The following is a 17,928-nucleotide window of genomic DNA, read 5'->3' as shown; positions in this document are numbered from 1 at the left end:
GAATGGTAATAGTGTTATAGTGAATAGGAACAGAGATCTAAGTCCCATGAATATTCTGATCCCTAAAACCCCAACCCCCTAAATTTCTGACCCCACCACTATTCTCTGGGCCTGGTTCCCAACAATAAACTCTATTATTCTAACTGATGAGCATGATGGGAAGATCTGAGGGGAGAGATTTCATTTAGGGATGAATTTAGAGCATCTCAGAAAATAGACTCCAAGCTGTTATCCAGGACGTGCCTGGTTGTTTATTTACAAAGGTGGCTGTGAAGCTGAAGGGGCTTCTCAGAACTGGGATAGGATGACGGGCCTGGGTCCCTCTGACTGTTCCACTGTTCTTCTGAGAGTTCACTCAGTCCTGATTTAGCATCAGCAAAAAAAGGCCACCTTGTACCTGGAAAGGCAATCACAGAGAAAAGTGAGGGGCAGTGGCTCCCTTACCAAGTCCTCAAGCATGACATGTTAGAGTAGGGTAGAATCTAGAGAGAAAGTCAAGGATAAAGAAAACCCATGGACAAGGCCTGGGGATATAGCAAGAGAAACAAGGGCAGTATGGGACCAGCACTAGACACTAGGGCTTCTCTTTCCCTTTTCCATTAACATAGACAAAAAGGAATCAAAAGGAATATGTAGCTGTTCTGTCCCTCTATTCTTACTCCTTTCTCCTTCCTGATGGTTCCCCTTTCTGGACTCTTTTCGTCTTCCCTTTGCCCCATTTATTCTACTGCTCACTAGCTACATAAAGCTGACAACCTTGGCTTCTCTCAATTCATGCGCATTTCTCTCGGTTTGGACCTTTTTGGCCCAGGATCCGAGGGGCTGCATCTACATGGAATCAAATGAGAGGAAGCTGGGGGAGGCAGCTGGCTACTAGTCCCTGCGACACCCCACAGGTGAGGAGGCCTTTGGGCCCCTGGGAAGCAGGAGGCCACTGTAGCCAGAGCCATGGAAAATGGCTCCCCCAGGGAATGTCCCCAGGCCCCACACACACACAGTCTTCCTTGTTCCTTTCTCACTCTCCCTGGGCCTGGGGGCTGGGACCCAGCAGCCAAGGCCCAGGAAGGAGTGAGCTTTGCCCGTGACCCTGGACTCTTCCTCCTCTGGGTTCAGGCAGGGCCTAAAGGCTGGGAGACCCCAGGCCTGTGGAGCCACCACAATAATAACAGTCCACGTTTCTGTGGTGCTTACTGCAGGCCAGGCACAAATCTCCACTCACTTAATTCTCTCCATTTCCCAGATGAGGCAACCCAGGTGAAATGACTGGCCCAGGGTCACACAGCCCCATTGCTGCCACCTAATTGCCTCTAGGCTCCCCTCCAAAAGCATCTCCTTGCACTTGCATCTCTCCACTGTTCTGGAGACTCTCCACCCCAGAACCCTATGGGGTGTGCCGGCTCTTGGCTTGGCCCTCAGCAAGCAATTCTCACAGAGCTCATGGTCCAAGTGGGCCCAGTTAATAAAGATTGCTGAGAATTAAAAAAAAAAATATTCATTGGATTGAAAGCCAGGCCTAAAGACAGTGACCTCAGATATTTCCTAGCTGTGTGACCCTAGACAAGTCACTTCAACCCCATTGCCTAGCCCTTCCTGTTCTTCTGCCTTAGAATCAATACAGAGTATTGATTCTAAGATAGAAGGTAACAGTTTAAAAAAAAAGTTTTTAAAAAGAGCATGTGGCGGTGGGGCATATGTGCTCGTGGTCCTTTCCATTAAAGGCCCCTGGCTAGAAGAAGAAGCTTCCTGGGCCCACAGTGATATAGAAATCTTGGGAATGGCCTTGTCCCCTGTAGGAACTATGGAGGAATTTGCACTCACCCTGAAGGCCTCGATTCATCCAGACATGATGTGTTTGACGAAGGCTGAAAAAGAAGGGGAAGAGTCAGGCCCTGAGGTGGTCCCTCTCTTGAGTGCTTCCCAACTCCCTGACTCTATACTTTCCCCCCATCCATTCCTTTCTTAGCCCTAACCCTCTTCTCCTGCCTGGGAAGTGTAAAACTGGAGACTTGAACTCCGGGCTCCAATCCCCAGGAGTCCTTGCTAGCTCCCAGAATGCCCTCTAATCTCACTGAGATTTCCACCTGGGTGAGGTAAAAAATTTCTATTTAACCTGGCTGTAAAGGCTACTGGGCTCTTTCCTGTTTCCGCTTGCAAGCAGACGGGTCTCTTTCATGATGTAGGTGAAGTTGTCTAGGCCTCTCTGGGCCTAGACACGTGTTTTTCTTACTTGTATTTTCTTAAGTTCTTAATCTTTAATAAACCTCTAAAAAATATAATACTCCTTGACAGAGAAACTAATTTCTACCTTGCCTCAGTTTCCCTTAAATTTTAATCATAACAGTTGGAATACCTCACATATCTGGGACTTGATCCTCCCCACATAGACTCAGAGACTCTGTCCTCCTACCCAACACCAACCTATCTTTTTCCTCAGGATGATACCAAGAATAGAGGCAAGAAGTCACCCTTGCCCCTGTTGGTTTCTAGGTTTTAATCTTCCATGGGGATAGATGGAAGGGCCTAGGAGCTATGGAATTGGGGAAGGGGGCTACAGCGCTCTTGTCCTTCTCCTCTAACCTTCATAGTTAATGCAGCCATTGGCATCCTCCTGTCCAGCCATCAGTTGTTCCACTTCAGATTCAGACATCTTCTCACCTGCAACAAGCTTATAGTCAGTGACAGCAGAGGGTAGATGGTATCCAGCCCCATCTTCTTCCCCCAAACAGTACATTCCCAAATCCAAGACCCTGGGCTATATCTTCAATCTTATATCCTGGGATATAAGAGCAGAGCTCTTCCCCAAATCTCTCATGAGGGTTTTGAAAGAAGGATTCTAAGAACAGAGTCAAAGATGGGTCATTTCCTGACCCTGGGGCTCCTGCCCACCTTGCCTCACATCCCACCTAAGGATGGACAGGATTGAAAGGATGGGACATGAGAGAGGAGTCCCAAGATGTGAGGCCAGAAATCAGAGAGCCCTTCTCAGCCCACACCAGTAACTCATCTTCTTTTCATCTCTACAGGCTCATAGCCTTAAAAAAAAAAAAGATTCAGAGCTGGAAAGAGCATTATGGACCATAAAAGCTCAGGCCTTTCATTTTATACATGTAGAAACTAAAGCCCTGAACCATTACCTGGTAACTTACCCATAGTTATAGAGTGGATTAGTAGCAAACCAGGGAACTAGAAGCCTGGTCTCCTGACTCCTGATTCTCTCTTATCCCTTTCTCCCTGCCTTTTCCTTCCCCCTCTCAACAATGTTTAAAGACCCTATGTTTATAGTGGGGTGACCCTGGGCAAGTCACTTAATCCTGTTTGCTTAGCTCTTACCCTTCTGTCATAAAATTGTTACTAGAATGGAAAGTAAAGACTTGGGGGGAAAAAAAGACTTTATCTTGAAGAAAAGAGAGTATGGGAAGGGGTCACTCATTTAGGGGCCAGGGAACTGAATTTCTACCTCAGTTTGGCCCTTTTCTCTTTCCACTTTGCTCCTAATATTTCTCTCTTTGTTGCATCTCCACCTCCCCTATCACCCCAACTGTCTTTCCCTTCCTCCAGTATCCATACCCAGTGTGGCAAGGACATGGCGTAGCTCAGCACCCATGACAGTGCCATTACTCTCCTTGTCAAAGACTCGAAGTCCCTCCACAAAGTCCTCATAGGTCCCCTGGTCCTTGTTGCGGGAGATATGCTGCAGGATGGGCAGGAACGTCTCAAAGTCCAGCATTTTGGCATTCATCTCTTCAGGGAGAGAGATTAGAGGAAGAGAAAGGGAACGTTAAGGCAGGGCAGCCCACTGCGGAGGGAGAGTTTATCCTGGTACTAAAAAAAAACAAGACAAATGAAAGTGCTGCCAAGATCAGGGCACAAACACAGTGGCCTCATGGAATGGACTAACGGCAAGAAAGGAAAATGGGAATGAGAGCCACTGGTGGTCAGGAATGTGGAAGAGGGATTCAATCTGGATTCCAACAAGGCCCTATGTTTCCATTTGCACTGACTGACCACCTTCTGACTCAGTAGAGATGGCTGATAAAAGTGACATCAGTACATCATACATTCTACTCCTTACAGTTCCCCCGCCTTTATTAAGCTCCCATGAATGAAGAGTCAATTAGTTCTAAAGCCGGAATCAAGGAGAAAGGCAGTGGGTGAGGGCAAGAAAGGAAAATAAAGGAGGTTCTGGAGAAAAACACCTTAACCCTCAGGGTAAGGTGACAGTGATGTCACCTTTTTTTACCCTGATATCTTTGGATACTGGAGTTCCAAGATGAGTGTCTGCCTCCTTCTAGGACCTGGGAATGAAGCAGAGATTGTCTTGGAGAGGAAGTAAGGTATGCAGGAATGGACAATTATTTAACAAACATACACTAACAGAAAGGTAAAAATGAGATAGGACAGGAAAGGCTTCTTAAAGGAAGTGAGTGATGATGGAGGAAAGGGGAGAAAGAAGACAGGCCAGAGGAGCAGAATGGTTTGTAAAAAAAAAGCAGCAGCTCAAGTCCTGGTGTAGCCCTAGATATTGGAAGGCAGGAAGAAATCTGGGGTTTTGATAGCCTTGGACCTCGCCCTGACCTTCAGGCTTAGGCTTGCCCAGTACCCGCAGGACTTCAGCATTGGTGGGGTTCTGGCCCAGGGCACGCAGCACATCCCCGCACTGTCCATAGGTGATCTTCATCTCTCCAGCTGGTGTCCGATCAAACAACGAGAAAGCCTCCTTGAACTCTGCAGAGAAAGGTGATGGCTAGAACTACTCTTAAGGCAAACAGAGGATCATAGATCTCATAGATTCTAAGAGCTGGAAAGAAGCTCAAAGGATCCCTAGTCCAACCCCCTTCACTTTACAGATGAGGAAACTGATGCCCAGGTAAGTTAAGTATTTGCCTCAGTTCGCATAGGAAACTCTGAGAGTTGGAATCTGAACACAGAACTTTTGATTGAATAGCTACTGTTCCACAATGGTTGGAGGTTATCTTATAATTCCTATAAGGCTCTCTGTACACATTAAAATTAGGAAATTTTGTAGCTGGGGCATGGGGCAATACAGGAAAATGGAATGGATGAACTCCCATGGATGCAGCTGCTAAGGGACATAAAAGGTAAAAGGACATCTTGGAACACTTCTGAAGGGCCAGCTGCTCCCGAGGAAGTTCTGGGGCAGGGACAAGGGATATAGCCACCTTGAAGAATGCCTCTACTGAAGCTGCCAAGGCAAGGAAGGAAAAGTTTTCTTGGGGTACAGCCCCTGGGGGTGGGGAATGCTCCAGAATTTTGCAGTCAGAATCCTTTAAATTTTATCACTCTGGAACATAGCCCCAAGTACCTGTCCCAGTTAAAGCTATAAATTAGATTTATGGTATTCACAAGGCTTTGAGTGTCCCAGCAGGGTGATTTAAGGGTAAAGAGCCCTTAGGGTCACAAAACAGGTGTTTGGATGCCTAAGGGACAAGGATGGGAGTCAAATTAAGGCAATGCTGGACCTTATAAAAAATGCTAGGCTCTTTCATTAATTTAGACTCACTTCAGAAGGTGTAATAATCCTTATGGACTGAATAACGGAAATATATTACCCAGAAAGGATTTGCTAAATGAATTAATATTGCAAGACTAGATTGCAGGGAGAATTTCAAAGCAATGTGAGAACAAACTATTTTTAAATTCTATCAAGTTCTTTAGAAGCACTCACGCATTTATAAGAATTGACAAATTACAAATCATTATGGGTATTAAAACAGGTCCCTCAAAGTCATCTATTTAACATTTTATCATCCCTTCATATGCATTACTATTTGAAATGAAAGTGCATGCTGCCCTTTGGAACACTGTGTTTCTTTCAGAATATTCTCTAACTCCCGACATTTTTCTGATTCAGTTTGGTTGCCCTTCACTCCTCCCTTATTAATTCAATTAGTGAGATTTTACTGAGTAAACTAAAAGACAGGCTGATGTGGAGAGGGAGCATGATGGTCACCTCAGAGTCAGCAAGACCTAGGTTCAAGCTCTGCCTCTGACACACATTGGATGTGTAACCGTGGGAGAGCCTTTCAATGGCAGATTACTTCCTAAGACCTTAATTTGCAGGGAAGTTTCCTGATAACACTGGTAAAAGCTTCTTGCCTAAAACCCTATAACTGATGAAACCATAGGTCTAGTTTAAAAAAAGTAAAAATACAATCACACAAATTGGTATACTTACCTGTTTTTTTTATTTTTAATTATTTTTATTTTATTTTAAAGTCTTTACTTCTGCCTTAGAAGGGATACTAAGTAACCATTCCAATGCAGAAGAGTGGTAAGGGCTGGGCAATTGGGGTTCAGCAATTTGCCCAAGGTCACACCACTAGGAAATGTATGAAGCTACATTTGAACCCAGGACCTCCTGACTCCAGACTTGGCTTTCTATCCACTGAGCCACCTTGCTTTTCCCACTTACCCATATTTATTGAGACAATTGCTAAAAAATTTGGATCCTGATAGTAGAACCTTTGGTGAGAGCTAGGAGTCCATTCATGTGCTGTTAAAGTGGAAAGACTATTAGAAGAAGTGCAGCTAGGTAACACAGTAGATACAGCAGCAGGCCTAGCTTCAAGTACTTCTTAGCAATATTACCCTGGGCAAGTCATTTATCCCCAATTGCCTGGCCCTGCCTGCTCTTCTGTCTTAGAAGTGGGAGGGAAGGAAGGAAGGAAGGAAGGAAGGAAGGAAGGAAGGAAGGAAGGAAGGAAGGAAGGAAGGAAGGAAGGAAGGAAGGAAGGAAGGAAGGAAGGAAGGAAGGAAATATACATATGGAGATGGTTCTTCAGATGTAATGAGTTGGGTTTTTTCCCATAGAAGCTATTATATTCTCCTGTGTGTAAAACCCATTGGAACTCCTGTATATTCATGCTAAACACTTACTTATATTCCTTTGCCTACTGTTGGTTTAAATAGGGAGAGGAGGGAAAGTGTTACAGAGGACCTTGTGTTGCATTCCCCTGGCAGCTTCTAAGGGACCTGTTGTGGCTCAGGGCTAAAGGACTTGCATGTTGAAATGGCTAAGCATCTCCTCACTGGACACTGAGAAGGAATAGCTGCTGAGTCAGTAGAATTTTTAAAAGGAGTGAGCCTGCCCTGTCTCCCTTCTTTCAACTCACTGTGTGGGAAGTCCAATTCCTGAACTTCTCAGGAGGGGTGTGAAAAGTGCAGCTTTTCTCCCACTTTGGCAAAAATGTAAAAATGTGAGTTCATGGTGGCAGCAGCATATACATTTGCCAGAATGGCCAGTAGGCTGATAACCTGGAGGGAGTTATTTGGACAAGAAAGAGACAAGATGAAAGGGAAATGCTAATTTGGCAAATCCCCAAATACTTCATATTTTAGTATTTTAAGTATCCATCATATGGTAGAGAATTACAGTACTTATGAGTTATTTCCATTTTATTTAAGCCTTTGTTCATGTTCATTTGGGTTTCTTGTAGTAAACATTTCTTTTGTGCAGAAGAAATAAATAGCTATTCTGGACTTTATTCTACATTATATTTTGAGTACTTTTGAATTCCACATTTTGTGGAGGGACACCCTAATCATGAGCCAGTCTTAGAGCTAAGTAATTTTTTCCCAGTAATAAAAGGTAAAAAGAGAAAAAGAATGAGAAAAAGAGCTTGACTTCTCTCTTAAAAGGTCAGATTTCCCCCACATTGAACCCAGATCCTATTTATTTAGGTTCAAGTATACAAGGATCCCTTTCTGGGAAGAGGGAAAAGGTGAGTACTCTCAGCCCCATTGGACCCAAGAATCAATCATTATTGTTACTCTTAAGGGATTATCTGGGATTTGAGAGTCTCATTCCAATTAACTAGAAGTCCTTAAATCTTTTTTTGAAGCCCTACGCATCATCAGAAATCATATGGGCTTTTTTTTCTTAATTTTTCCCCTAAAATTCCTTGCCCCATCATCAGGTGAGTTTGGACCTCCATTTGGATCATCCAATGTGTCTCAGGAATCATTAGGGGAAATCTGAGGTGCCTGGTGTGTTGCAGAGATCCAAAAGAATTTCTACTCAGGACAAGTTAGTTTGTTGATTGAAGGTAAGAGGGGGACTTTCAGGTCTGTAATCCAGGTTCTTAGGAGAACTCCTAAATGTGCTCTGGGAGCTCATTTGGGTCTAGAATTTTTCTCTAAGACGTGAAGCTTGTTTTCCTTTTCTTAGTTTCTCACTCTTGTTCAATTTTCAATTAAAAAAAATCTTGGATGGGAATCTTATAGATAATAAATAAGCACTAAATTATGATGAACTTTGTAAACTGACCTTTCCTTCTTGAATTTGCACATCTAGCATCAACAGATGTATGATTGAGCCCACTTGCTACAAGGCATTTGCCCCTTTCTTCCCTGTACCCAGACATTTTGGGTTTGGTACCAGCTTGAGTCCTGAGCAGTCTGCCTCTGGTGAGAAGGAGTTCCTTTTTCTTTCCTCTCATTGGCTCATTAATAAATCCCCAGGGATGGTGCTAATTATGGCAAAAGGTACAGCTCAAAAGTCTAGGGTTTCCCCAATTAAGGAGAGGGGAAAAAAAAACATGAATTGGGTATGACAGCATATCCAGTTGTTCACACAGCAAGAAAATCTTAACATGGAGAGTCATAGCCTGCAATAACAGAAATATCAGGACTTGGTAACCTAACTTAACAAATTCTTGCTACACTTAACTAAGAAGCTAATTTTTTGAGTCCTTTTTAAACCCTTACCGTCCAGCTCAGAATCAAAGTTCCAAGGCGGAAGACTGATAAGGGCTAGGCAATGGGGGTTAAATGATTTACCAGGGTTATACAGCTAGGAAGTGTCTGAGGCCAGATTTGAACTTCAATCTCCAGGCCTGGCCCTTCATCCACTGAACCACCTAGCCACCTGCCTAGAAGTCTGCTATTTAAGCTTCCTAAAGACATAGAACAGTTTTGCAAGCCCACTAATTAGGCAATCCATATTTCACCTCAGCACAGCACTGTCCAATCACTCCCAGCAGACCTCATCTATTTGTAAAACAATAGTAAGGAAAAAAAGCCATATCAATGGCCATTACTCTACCCCATAGAAGTTTCTCCTACTATCAACCACTGTCATTCTGGGAATACCTCAGTCTCTGAGCTATTATAAGGAAAGGAAGGACCAGGAGATCCAGCAATCTCCTGGTCCTTCCTTTCCTTATAACAGAACTCAAAGACCTCCTGGGATCTTCAGACTTCTAGAACACCCAAGAAACCAGAAAAAAAAAACATAAAAGTGGCAGAGGCTGCCAGAAGCCAACACTCAAGGTCACCTAATTATGGCAGCTGGCACTAACTGTTCCAAGGGGGCAGAGGGGATCTTCATGATGCTAAGGTAGAAAAGAACCCCATCCTTACCCACTGCTCCCTGGAATCCCATCTTGCCTGCCAGGGAGTCACAGTTAAGCCTGAGAAATGGGGCAGCTGAGTGGCTCAGTGGATAGGGAGTCAGACCCAGAGATGAGAGATCCTGTGTTCAAATCTGGCCTCAGATATTTCCTAGCTGTGTGACCCTGGACAAGTCATTTAACCCCCATTGCCTAGCCCTAACCACTCTTCTGCCTTAGAACTGATATGGAAGGTAAGGGTTTAAAAAAAAAAGTCTGAGAAGGAAATTGGTAGCAGCACCTCAACCCCTTTGCTCCTGTCATGGGGTGGGATCAGGGGACACCTAATTCTAGAACACCATGTCCTTTTAGTGCTGGATTACCACCCAGCTAGAGGCAGCCAGGAAGTTCATCATCCCCAAAGATCCCAACAATAAGACCTGATGTTCTTAGGGTCCTTACTAGTGTCCAGGGGAGCTCCAGAGACGTGGTCCCTACAATAGCCTCTAGACTCATCAGCATCCTCACATATAACTTTGTAATTGGAGAGTTGTCATCAATATAGATTTTCTTTGAAATTTGCACAAACAAGTCAATTTCTCCATATGCAGAACTTGTATCTGGGGCCAATGTGCACCTTGGCCTAAAGCATCCCAATGAATCGTTTCATATATATGCTCTGGTCAAACTGTATCCTACTCAAGAGTGATGTTCAACTTGGGATACAAAATTTTAGAGGATACATTACATTGTAGAGTATCCATTAGAGGGAAATCAGAATGGTGAAGGGCTTTAACATCATGTCATTTGAAGATGCGTGGGAAGCCTTAGGGTCCTTCTTAGGTTAGAGAAAACTTCTTGGGGATAGAATTGCTGCCTTCAAATACTTGAAAGACAGTCATGTGGGGAGGAATCACACTTGATCTTCTTTGGCTCCAGAAAACGGAGCTGTAAGCAGTGAATAAAAGACGTTGAGAAGCAGATAAAAGTTTGACATAATCTTCTCAAAAATTAGAACCCTCCCAAAATAGAATGGGCTGAGAGCCATGAAGAGGGGACAGGAGAAGAAGGAAAAAAAGGGTGTAGACTGTCCCTGACGGAGGTCTTTAAAGCAAAGACGGTAGATGGCTGCCTATTAGGTATGGTGCAGAGGAAATTTCTAAATAGGTAAAGCTCCAAACAGACTATCTCCTACCTCCACGCCCTTATATAGGCTTTTGCCTAAATCTGAAATGATCTTCCTCCTCACCTTAACTAAGTTGTAACTGATGGATAGTGCCCTTTGAGGTTCAGCCTCTTAAAAAGGTATTTCTTCATTCTTCCAGGGACTAGTACTTCACCTACTCTGCATGAAATTTTTGTGGTTCAGTTGTTTTCAATTGTGTCTCACTCTTTTGGCCCCTTTTAAGGTTTTCTTCAGAAAAATATGTTCTTCTCCAGCTCATTTTACAGATGAGGAAACTGAGGCAAACAGGGTGAAGTGACTTACCCAGAGTCATACAACTAGTAAGTGTCTGAGGCTGGATTTGAATTCAGGTCTTCCTGATCCCAGGGCCAGCACCCTATCCACTGTACCACCCAGCTGCACTATGCATGCAATTACTATGTATTTATTTTATAGGATTTCATATTTATTCATGTTTAAATGCTATTTTCTTCAAATAGAATATAAGGTCTCAGTGAGCAGATGCTCTCTCTCTCTTTTTTTTTTTGTCTTTGTCTGCCAGCACCTAAGAGTATCCAACACACTTTGGTGATTTTGTGATTGATAAAAGTATTTTGTGATTAAATTCTATTTCTAAGATTCTGTGATTCATCTGGAAAATGGGAGAGATAAGACTTAGGGGTAAGACGTGTGACTTCACTGGCATAAGAAATAACTGGATGAGGAAACTCTACCAATGCAGACTTGGAGAGGTTCCTGGTACACTGGGAAGTTAAGTGACTTGTTCAAGGTCACATAGCCAGTCTGTTTCAGGGGGAAAACTGGAACTCGGGTCTTTCTGTCTCTACAACTGTTGTTCACTATGCTGTCTCTCTAAGACAGGGATTCTTAACCATTTTTGTGACAGACCTTTTTGACCACTTGGTGATGCCAATGGATACCTTCCCACAAGTGCTTTGATGGGCATTAAATAAGATACATAGATAGGATCAGAAAGGAAGTCAATTATATAGATATGCAGTCATCAAAGTATTTTTTCATGGACCCAATGTGGGCAGCTAGGTGGCACAGTAGATAGTCAGGCTTACAGTCAGGAAGATTCTTCTTCCTCAGTTAAAATCCAGTCTCAGACACTTCCTAGCTGTGAGACCCTGGATAATTCACTTATCCCTGTATGCCTCAGTTTCCTTATCCATCAAATGAGCTAGGCAAGGAAATGGCAAACAGGGTCACAGAGTCAGATGCAACTGGAAGACTGAATAACAACAAGGTTAAGAACTTCAGCACTAAATGATCTCTAAAAATCTTTCTAATTCTAAAATCCCATGATCATTTGCATTTCACCTCCCCAACTCTGGTGGACCTTCATAATTATTAATTACATTAATTTTTATTAACTTAATAATAATAAAAATTATTATTAACTTGAAATTCTGCAGAGGACGTTTTAAAAGGAAGGTTATTGTTCCTTTCCAAAGAAAAGGGGGAAATCAATTTTGCCCTACTAATGAACCCATTTCTCCATAGATTCCCTCCTGGCTTAAAGGGCAGACTGGTTAAGTGCCCAAACTGAATGTGAGTCAGCCCCGTGGAGCTTCTGTGAAAAGTTCAGTCTAGCACAGGGGTGTTATTTAAAGGAGTATGACATATACCCATGGGCTAAATACTAATCTCTCCTCAGTACTCCACATTAGTCAGACTTTGATTTGAGCCCTCTGCTTGGTCCAGTTTCGGTCACCATACTTTAAAAGGTTCAGAGGACTGGGATAGGCTTGGTGGGGGAAAGTATTTCAGATTAGAAACCGGGTTAAGAGGTTATTTAATGACTCTCTTCTATTTGAAGGGTTTTCAGAGGGGTCATCTAGCCCTACCTTCTCAATTTACAGATAAAGAAATGGAGGCCCAGAACTGTTAAGTGACTGGCCCACCATCACACAGCTAACTAAACTGGTGGCAGAGCTAGAGATTAGGATTCATCTGTTGGTTCTAAGGCTACAGCTCTCTCTACAAAGCCACAAGTGAATAGTTCTTTGTGTCCAAAGAAGATCAAACAAATGGCAATGGGTCAACATGAAGTCAGAATGGATTCCAGTTGGATGCAAAGAAGACATTATTTGTGGCCAGTGATATCTCACTAGAATGGACAAGTGAGTCATAAACACTGAAGATAATCAAACAAGGGTAGTGTGTTATATTAGAAAGAATACTAGAGGAGACAGCTTTGTGGTTCAGTGGAATGAGAGCCAGATCTAGAGATGGGAAGTCTTGGGTTCAAATTTGGCCTCAGACACTTCCTAGTTGTGTGTTCCTGGGAAAGTCGCTTAACCCCCATTGCCTAGTCTTCATGAGAGAGAGACACACACAGACACAGACACAGACAGACAGAAACACAGGGAGACATAGAGAGACAGAAGAGAGGGGAAAAAGAGATAGAGAAGAGGGGGAAAAGAAAGAGAAAAGGAGGGAGAGAGAGGAGAAAAAAGAAAGAAAAAAGAATGAGAGAAGGAAGGAAGGAAGGAAGGAAGGAAGGAAGGAAGGAAGGAAGGAAGGAAGGAAGGAAGGGAGGAAGGAAGGGAGGGAGGGAAGAAGGGAGGGAGGGAGGGAGGAAAGTAGGGAGGGACAGAGAGAGGGAGCAAGGGAGGGAGAGAGAAAGAGAGAAAGAGAAAGAAAGAAAGTCTATTTGTTAACTGGGTTGTTGAGTTGTTTTTCAGTTGTATCCAACTCTTCATGACCCTATTTAGGGTTTTCTTGGCAAAGATACTAGGGTGGTTTGCCATTTCTTTCTCCAGTTGATTCTACAGATGAGGAAACTAAGGCAAACAGGGTTAAGTGACTTGCCCAGGGTCACACAGCTAGTAAGTGTCTGAGGCCACATTTGAACTTAGGAAGATGAATGTTTCTGACTCCAGGTCCAGCCCTCTATTCTAAATCACTTAACTTCTCTGGAGTTCAGTTCTCACATGTAAAATAAAATATAGTCCTAGGACTTGATCTCTAAGGTTCTTTTCCATGTCTGAGTTCTCCAAACCCTTTAGGGTAGCTAGCTCAGAATCCCAAACATTTTGAAGTTGTAGCATCCTATCATATTGATTCTGCAAACTCCCACATATACAATTGAGTTTTAATTAGTTTCATTTTTAGTATTTCCCAGTACCCCTTAGAGAAATTTTGGGATATCACAAAATCAAAACTAAAATTACCCCCTCTGAAAATAAACCTAGAAGCATTCTATAATTGTATAGTTAGAGGTCAACCTAGTTCAATCACTTCATTTTACAGATGAGAAAAATGAGGCCTAGTGGGATGAGCTGGTTTGCTCAAGGTAATAATAAAGCTAATATGCAGTCAACTCCAGGAGGGGAGGGAAAAAGTGAAGGAGGCAACATGAATCATAAAACTTTGGAAAACTTATGTGTAAATTTGCTATTGGCATAAAATAAAGATTTTTAATCTAATAAGCAAAAGAATCAAGAATCAAACCTGTGCCTCTGACCCCAAAGCTAGTTGTTTGTTTGTTTTTTCCCAATAGCCCCTTAATGCTTGTCTTACCTACTTGAAAGCCAGAACCCTCCTCATTTCTATCTCCTTCCCTCCCTGGCTTCCTTCAAAGCCTGACTAAAACTCTCCCGTCTACAAGAAGACTTTTCCAATCCCCCTTAATGCTAGTGACTTTCCTCTGTTGATTATCCCCAATTTATTTCATATCTATGCCTTGTTTGTATATAGTTTTTGTGTTTGTGCATTGTTTCCCCCCTTGGAAAGAGAGCTCCTTGATGGCTGGGACTATCTCTTGTCCTTCTTTGTATCCACACAGTTTGGTCCAGTGCCTTGCACAGAGGAAGCACTTAATATACATCTACTGACTAATTTGAACAAACTAATTGGACCAGATGATTGATGGATCCCTCAGGGTCCCTTTCAGCCATCAGAATCTAAGAGCATCTGCCCTGAAGGCACTTATGAAGTTGGAGGAGGTCACTGAACTCCAAGAATAACCATGATAGAGCCCCCCCTTTTTATCTTTGAACAGGTGTGTTAGCACTGAGTGATGTATGATGTCATTCTTCATAACTTTAAAGTTAGAAGTGATTTCACTATGGAGGGGTGCCCTGTAGATAGGATGCACCATTGCCCATAAGGGAAAGCAAGAGAACAGAAGACAAGTGAGTCATTTTCCTGGGATCACGGGAGGGTTGGAAGGAGTTCAGTATTAAATTGGATACCCCATTCTGAAAGACTTGGTAAGAGGAATTTGGGAAAGGTGGGAGTGATCTCAGAATTGCCTTGGGCAGGATGAGGAGGGAAGTAAAGGCAAGCACTGCTTCTCTACTTCAAGGTCCAGATGGGGTAAGATTTTCTTCCAGGACACTGAATCCCTGACAAGACACAGTTCATAGGCTTGGACCTCAGAGGATCAGAGCAACTGGCTATAACCACTTCTTAAAGTCTCAAAATAACTTGGCTAGAGAATGGAGCAACTGCCAGAGATTCTGGGACTCTTTGAGAATCCAGTCAGGTCTTCTCTAGGGAGGTATTGGTTCTCATGGAGAAAGGGGACAGAGGCCATAGCAAGGGCAGGGAAGGAAGGATAGTACTCACCTTCTATCTGGTCAGCGGAGAAATCAATCTGTGGGAAGGGAGAAAACCATGGTGAAGGCTACTGAAAGGTAGGCAACTTGGACCTCCATAGGTCCTGAGAGCAAGGATATAGTATATTTTGTGGAACAGAACGGAATGGGAGAAGAGAAGAGAAAAGGAGAGGGGAAGGGGAAAGTCCAGAGAATGGGGGAGGGGAAGAGGAATAAGGGAGGGAGAGGACTCAAGGATGATTGATTGAGAGCTTACAAACCTCAGTAAGTGGAAGGCCAACATTGTTTTCACACATTGAAGTAAGTTCAGAAGAAGGGTGGATTTGAGAGTAAAGAAAATGAGTTCTAGTTTGGACATTCTGAGTTTGAGAATATATTTCACTTTCATCCACTTCTCTCCACTTGCATAGTCACCACTCTGAGTTTGGACACTCATCACCTCTTGCCTACACTGCGGCAATAGCCTGATTTGTCTCTGTCTCCCATGAATAATCCACTGTCAAAGCGATTCTACTACAACACAAGTCTGATCATGTCATTCTTCTACTCCAGCAGCTCTTTGTCAGCCCTAGGATTGAACACAAACTCCTGTGTTTGGCATTTAAATCTCTCGGTAACATGTCTTCAACTTACCTTTCTGCTTCATTATATACATCATTGTCAGTCCATACACTATACAGTCCAATCAAGCTGGTCCCACTACTGACTGTCATACAAGATGCTCCATCTCCCTTCACCATGTCTTTCCAATGCATGGAATACACTCTTTCCTATCACCTCAACCTCTTAGAATCTCTGATTTACTTCAAGACCTAGCTCATCTCTTCTTCCATATTAGGACTTTCTTGATTCTGGGAAGGAAGGAAAGAAGGGAGGAAGGGAGAAAGGGAAGGAGGAAGGAGGGAAGGAGGAAGGGAGGGTGGGAAAGAGGAAGGGAAGGAGGGAGGGAAGGAAAGAAGGAGGGAAGAGAAGGGAAGGAAGGAAGGCAGGAAGGCAGGAAGGAAGGGAGGGAGGGAGGGAGGGAGGGAGGGAGGGAGGAAGGAAGGAAGGAAGGAAGGAAGGAAGGAAGGAAGGAAGGAAGGAAGGAAGGAAGGAAGGAAGGAAGGAAGGAAGGAAGGAAGGGAGGGAGGGAGGGAGGGAGGGAGGACTTTGAGTTTATTTTGTATATAGGTACACAGGTCTTCTCCACTGTAATTTAAGCTTCTTGAGCTTGGATATTGTTTTGTTTTCACCATTATATCGCCAGCACCTAGCACAATACCTGACACAAAGTGGGTGCTTAAGGGTAGCACAGTGTATAGAGTACCAGGTCTAGTCAGAAGGTCCTGGATTCAAATCTGATCTTAGACACTTTCTAGCTGTGTGACCTTGGGCAAATCACTCAACCCCAATTGCCTAGCCCTTTCAGCATTTCTGACTTAGAAAAGAAAAAGAAAAAAATAGATGTTCAATAAATGTTTACTGACTAAGAATTGAATAGGGATAAGGACTGGATAGGATGTCCCTTTATTACTACAATTCAACATCTCTGTAAGTATGGATCTATAGATAACATAAAGAGGTTAATGAATTGTCAAAGGTAACAGCTAGTAGGTGTCTGGGCAACACTTGAACTCAGATCTTCTTGGTCACAAGGCCAGTTCTCTATTTCATACTACCTCTATTAATTAACTTGATTAATTATTATCTCCACTTTCAGAAAACACATAAAGTCCATAGGATCACAGAATTATCTGTTGATCTGGAAGGAAACTTAAAGATCATTTAGTCCAACTCCCTCGTTTTATAAATGAGAGTAATAATTACATAGAGGTAATTGACCTCTATTGACCAAAGTCACATCGATATTAAATGGCAGAGCTAGGTTTCCTGGCCTCCTGAGTCTAGCTCTTTTCCATTATACTACACAGGATAAATAAAAGATGTCTTCAAGTCTGGGAGGAGGTTGGTGCTGAAAGATGGGATAATTAAAGATTCTTTGTTTCTCTACCTCCCCAAACTCAGAGAGCCTTATTTAGACTTCATGACTTCAAATCTGTCATAATTCAGAGATTATTGGGCTGACATTTTATCTTTTTATATTGTATGAAAAAAGAGGTTTGCTATACAGAAGAACAATGTGAATAAGTTAGCAATGGGTATATTTAAAGAATCATCAAAACAAACCAGTTTCTCAACACTCTGAAGGAATGACGGCAACATGGGGATTTTTTGGAATGGAGGATCACAAGAGGGTGAGCCCTATGGCTACAGTGGTGTGCAAATGGCCAGGGCAGTGAAGGGAGTATTGGGTAAGCAGAGCACTGAGTAATCAGCTTTTAACTTGAGATCTGTGAATTTGTTTTAAAAATCTTTTGATAAACTGCTTACCAGACCTGGAAGAGGGAAGGAAGGCAGGGAGGGAGACAATTTAGATCATATAACTTGAAATTTTATGTGGAAAAATTTTATTATATGTAATTGTTAAAATAAAATATCTTTAAATAAATAAATGAAAAATAAAATCTTTTGATAAATATACTTCAATGTGATTGGTTTCCTTTGTAACCCTGTGTTTAAAAACATTATTCCAACAGAGTGTCCAAAATGCCAAAGTTTTTTGTAAAATGTTGTAAAATGGGGGGGGGGGCAGATAGGTGGCTCAGTGGATTGAGAGTCAAGCACAGAAATGGGAGGCCCTGGGTTCAAATCTGATTTCAGACTCTTCCTAACTGTGTGACCTGGGCAAGTCACTCAATCCTCATTGCCTAGCCCTTATCACTCTTCTGCCTTGGAACCAATACACAGTATTGATTCTAAAATAGAAAGGAAGGGTTTTTTTTTT

General features: G+C 42.8%; 1 protein-coding gene across 6 annotated transcripts in view; it reads right to left on the bottom strand.

The window, feature by feature from the left end:
* Positions 1–219: 219 nt before the first annotated feature.
* MYL4 (myosin light chain 4) overlaps positions 220–17,928 on the bottom strand; it is a 73,556-nt gene continuing 55,847 nt past the window's right edge. For all 6 annotated transcript variants that reach the window (XM_056817023.1, XM_056817021.1, XM_007482522.3 and 3 more), the window contains exons 3-8: positions 15,115–15,142; positions 4,576–4,725; positions 3,568–3,741; positions 2,578–2,655; positions 1,819–1,862; positions 220–397 (exon numbers count right to left, since the gene is read on the bottom strand). In XM_056817023.1, coding sequence (XP_056673001.1) covers positions 1,834–1,862; positions 2,578–2,655; positions 3,568–3,741; positions 4,576–4,725; positions 15,115–15,142 — 459 coding nt within the window. In that variant the 3' untranslated portion in view covers positions 220–397; positions 1,819–1,833. The remainder of the gene's footprint in view (positions 398–1,818; positions 1,863–2,577; positions 2,656–3,567; positions 3,742–4,575; positions 4,726–15,114; positions 15,143–17,928) is intronic.

This window comes from Monodelphis domestica, chromosome 2 (genome assembly GCF_027887165.1).
Source record: "Monodelphis domestica isolate mMonDom1 chromosome 2, mMonDom1.pri, whole genome shotgun sequence".
NCBI classification, from domain to species: domain Eukaryota; kingdom Metazoa; phylum Chordata; class Mammalia; order Didelphimorphia; family Didelphidae; genus Monodelphis; species Monodelphis domestica.
Note: the sequence above shows the minus strand (reverse complement) of the source record. Positions and strands in the feature narration are given on the sequence as shown.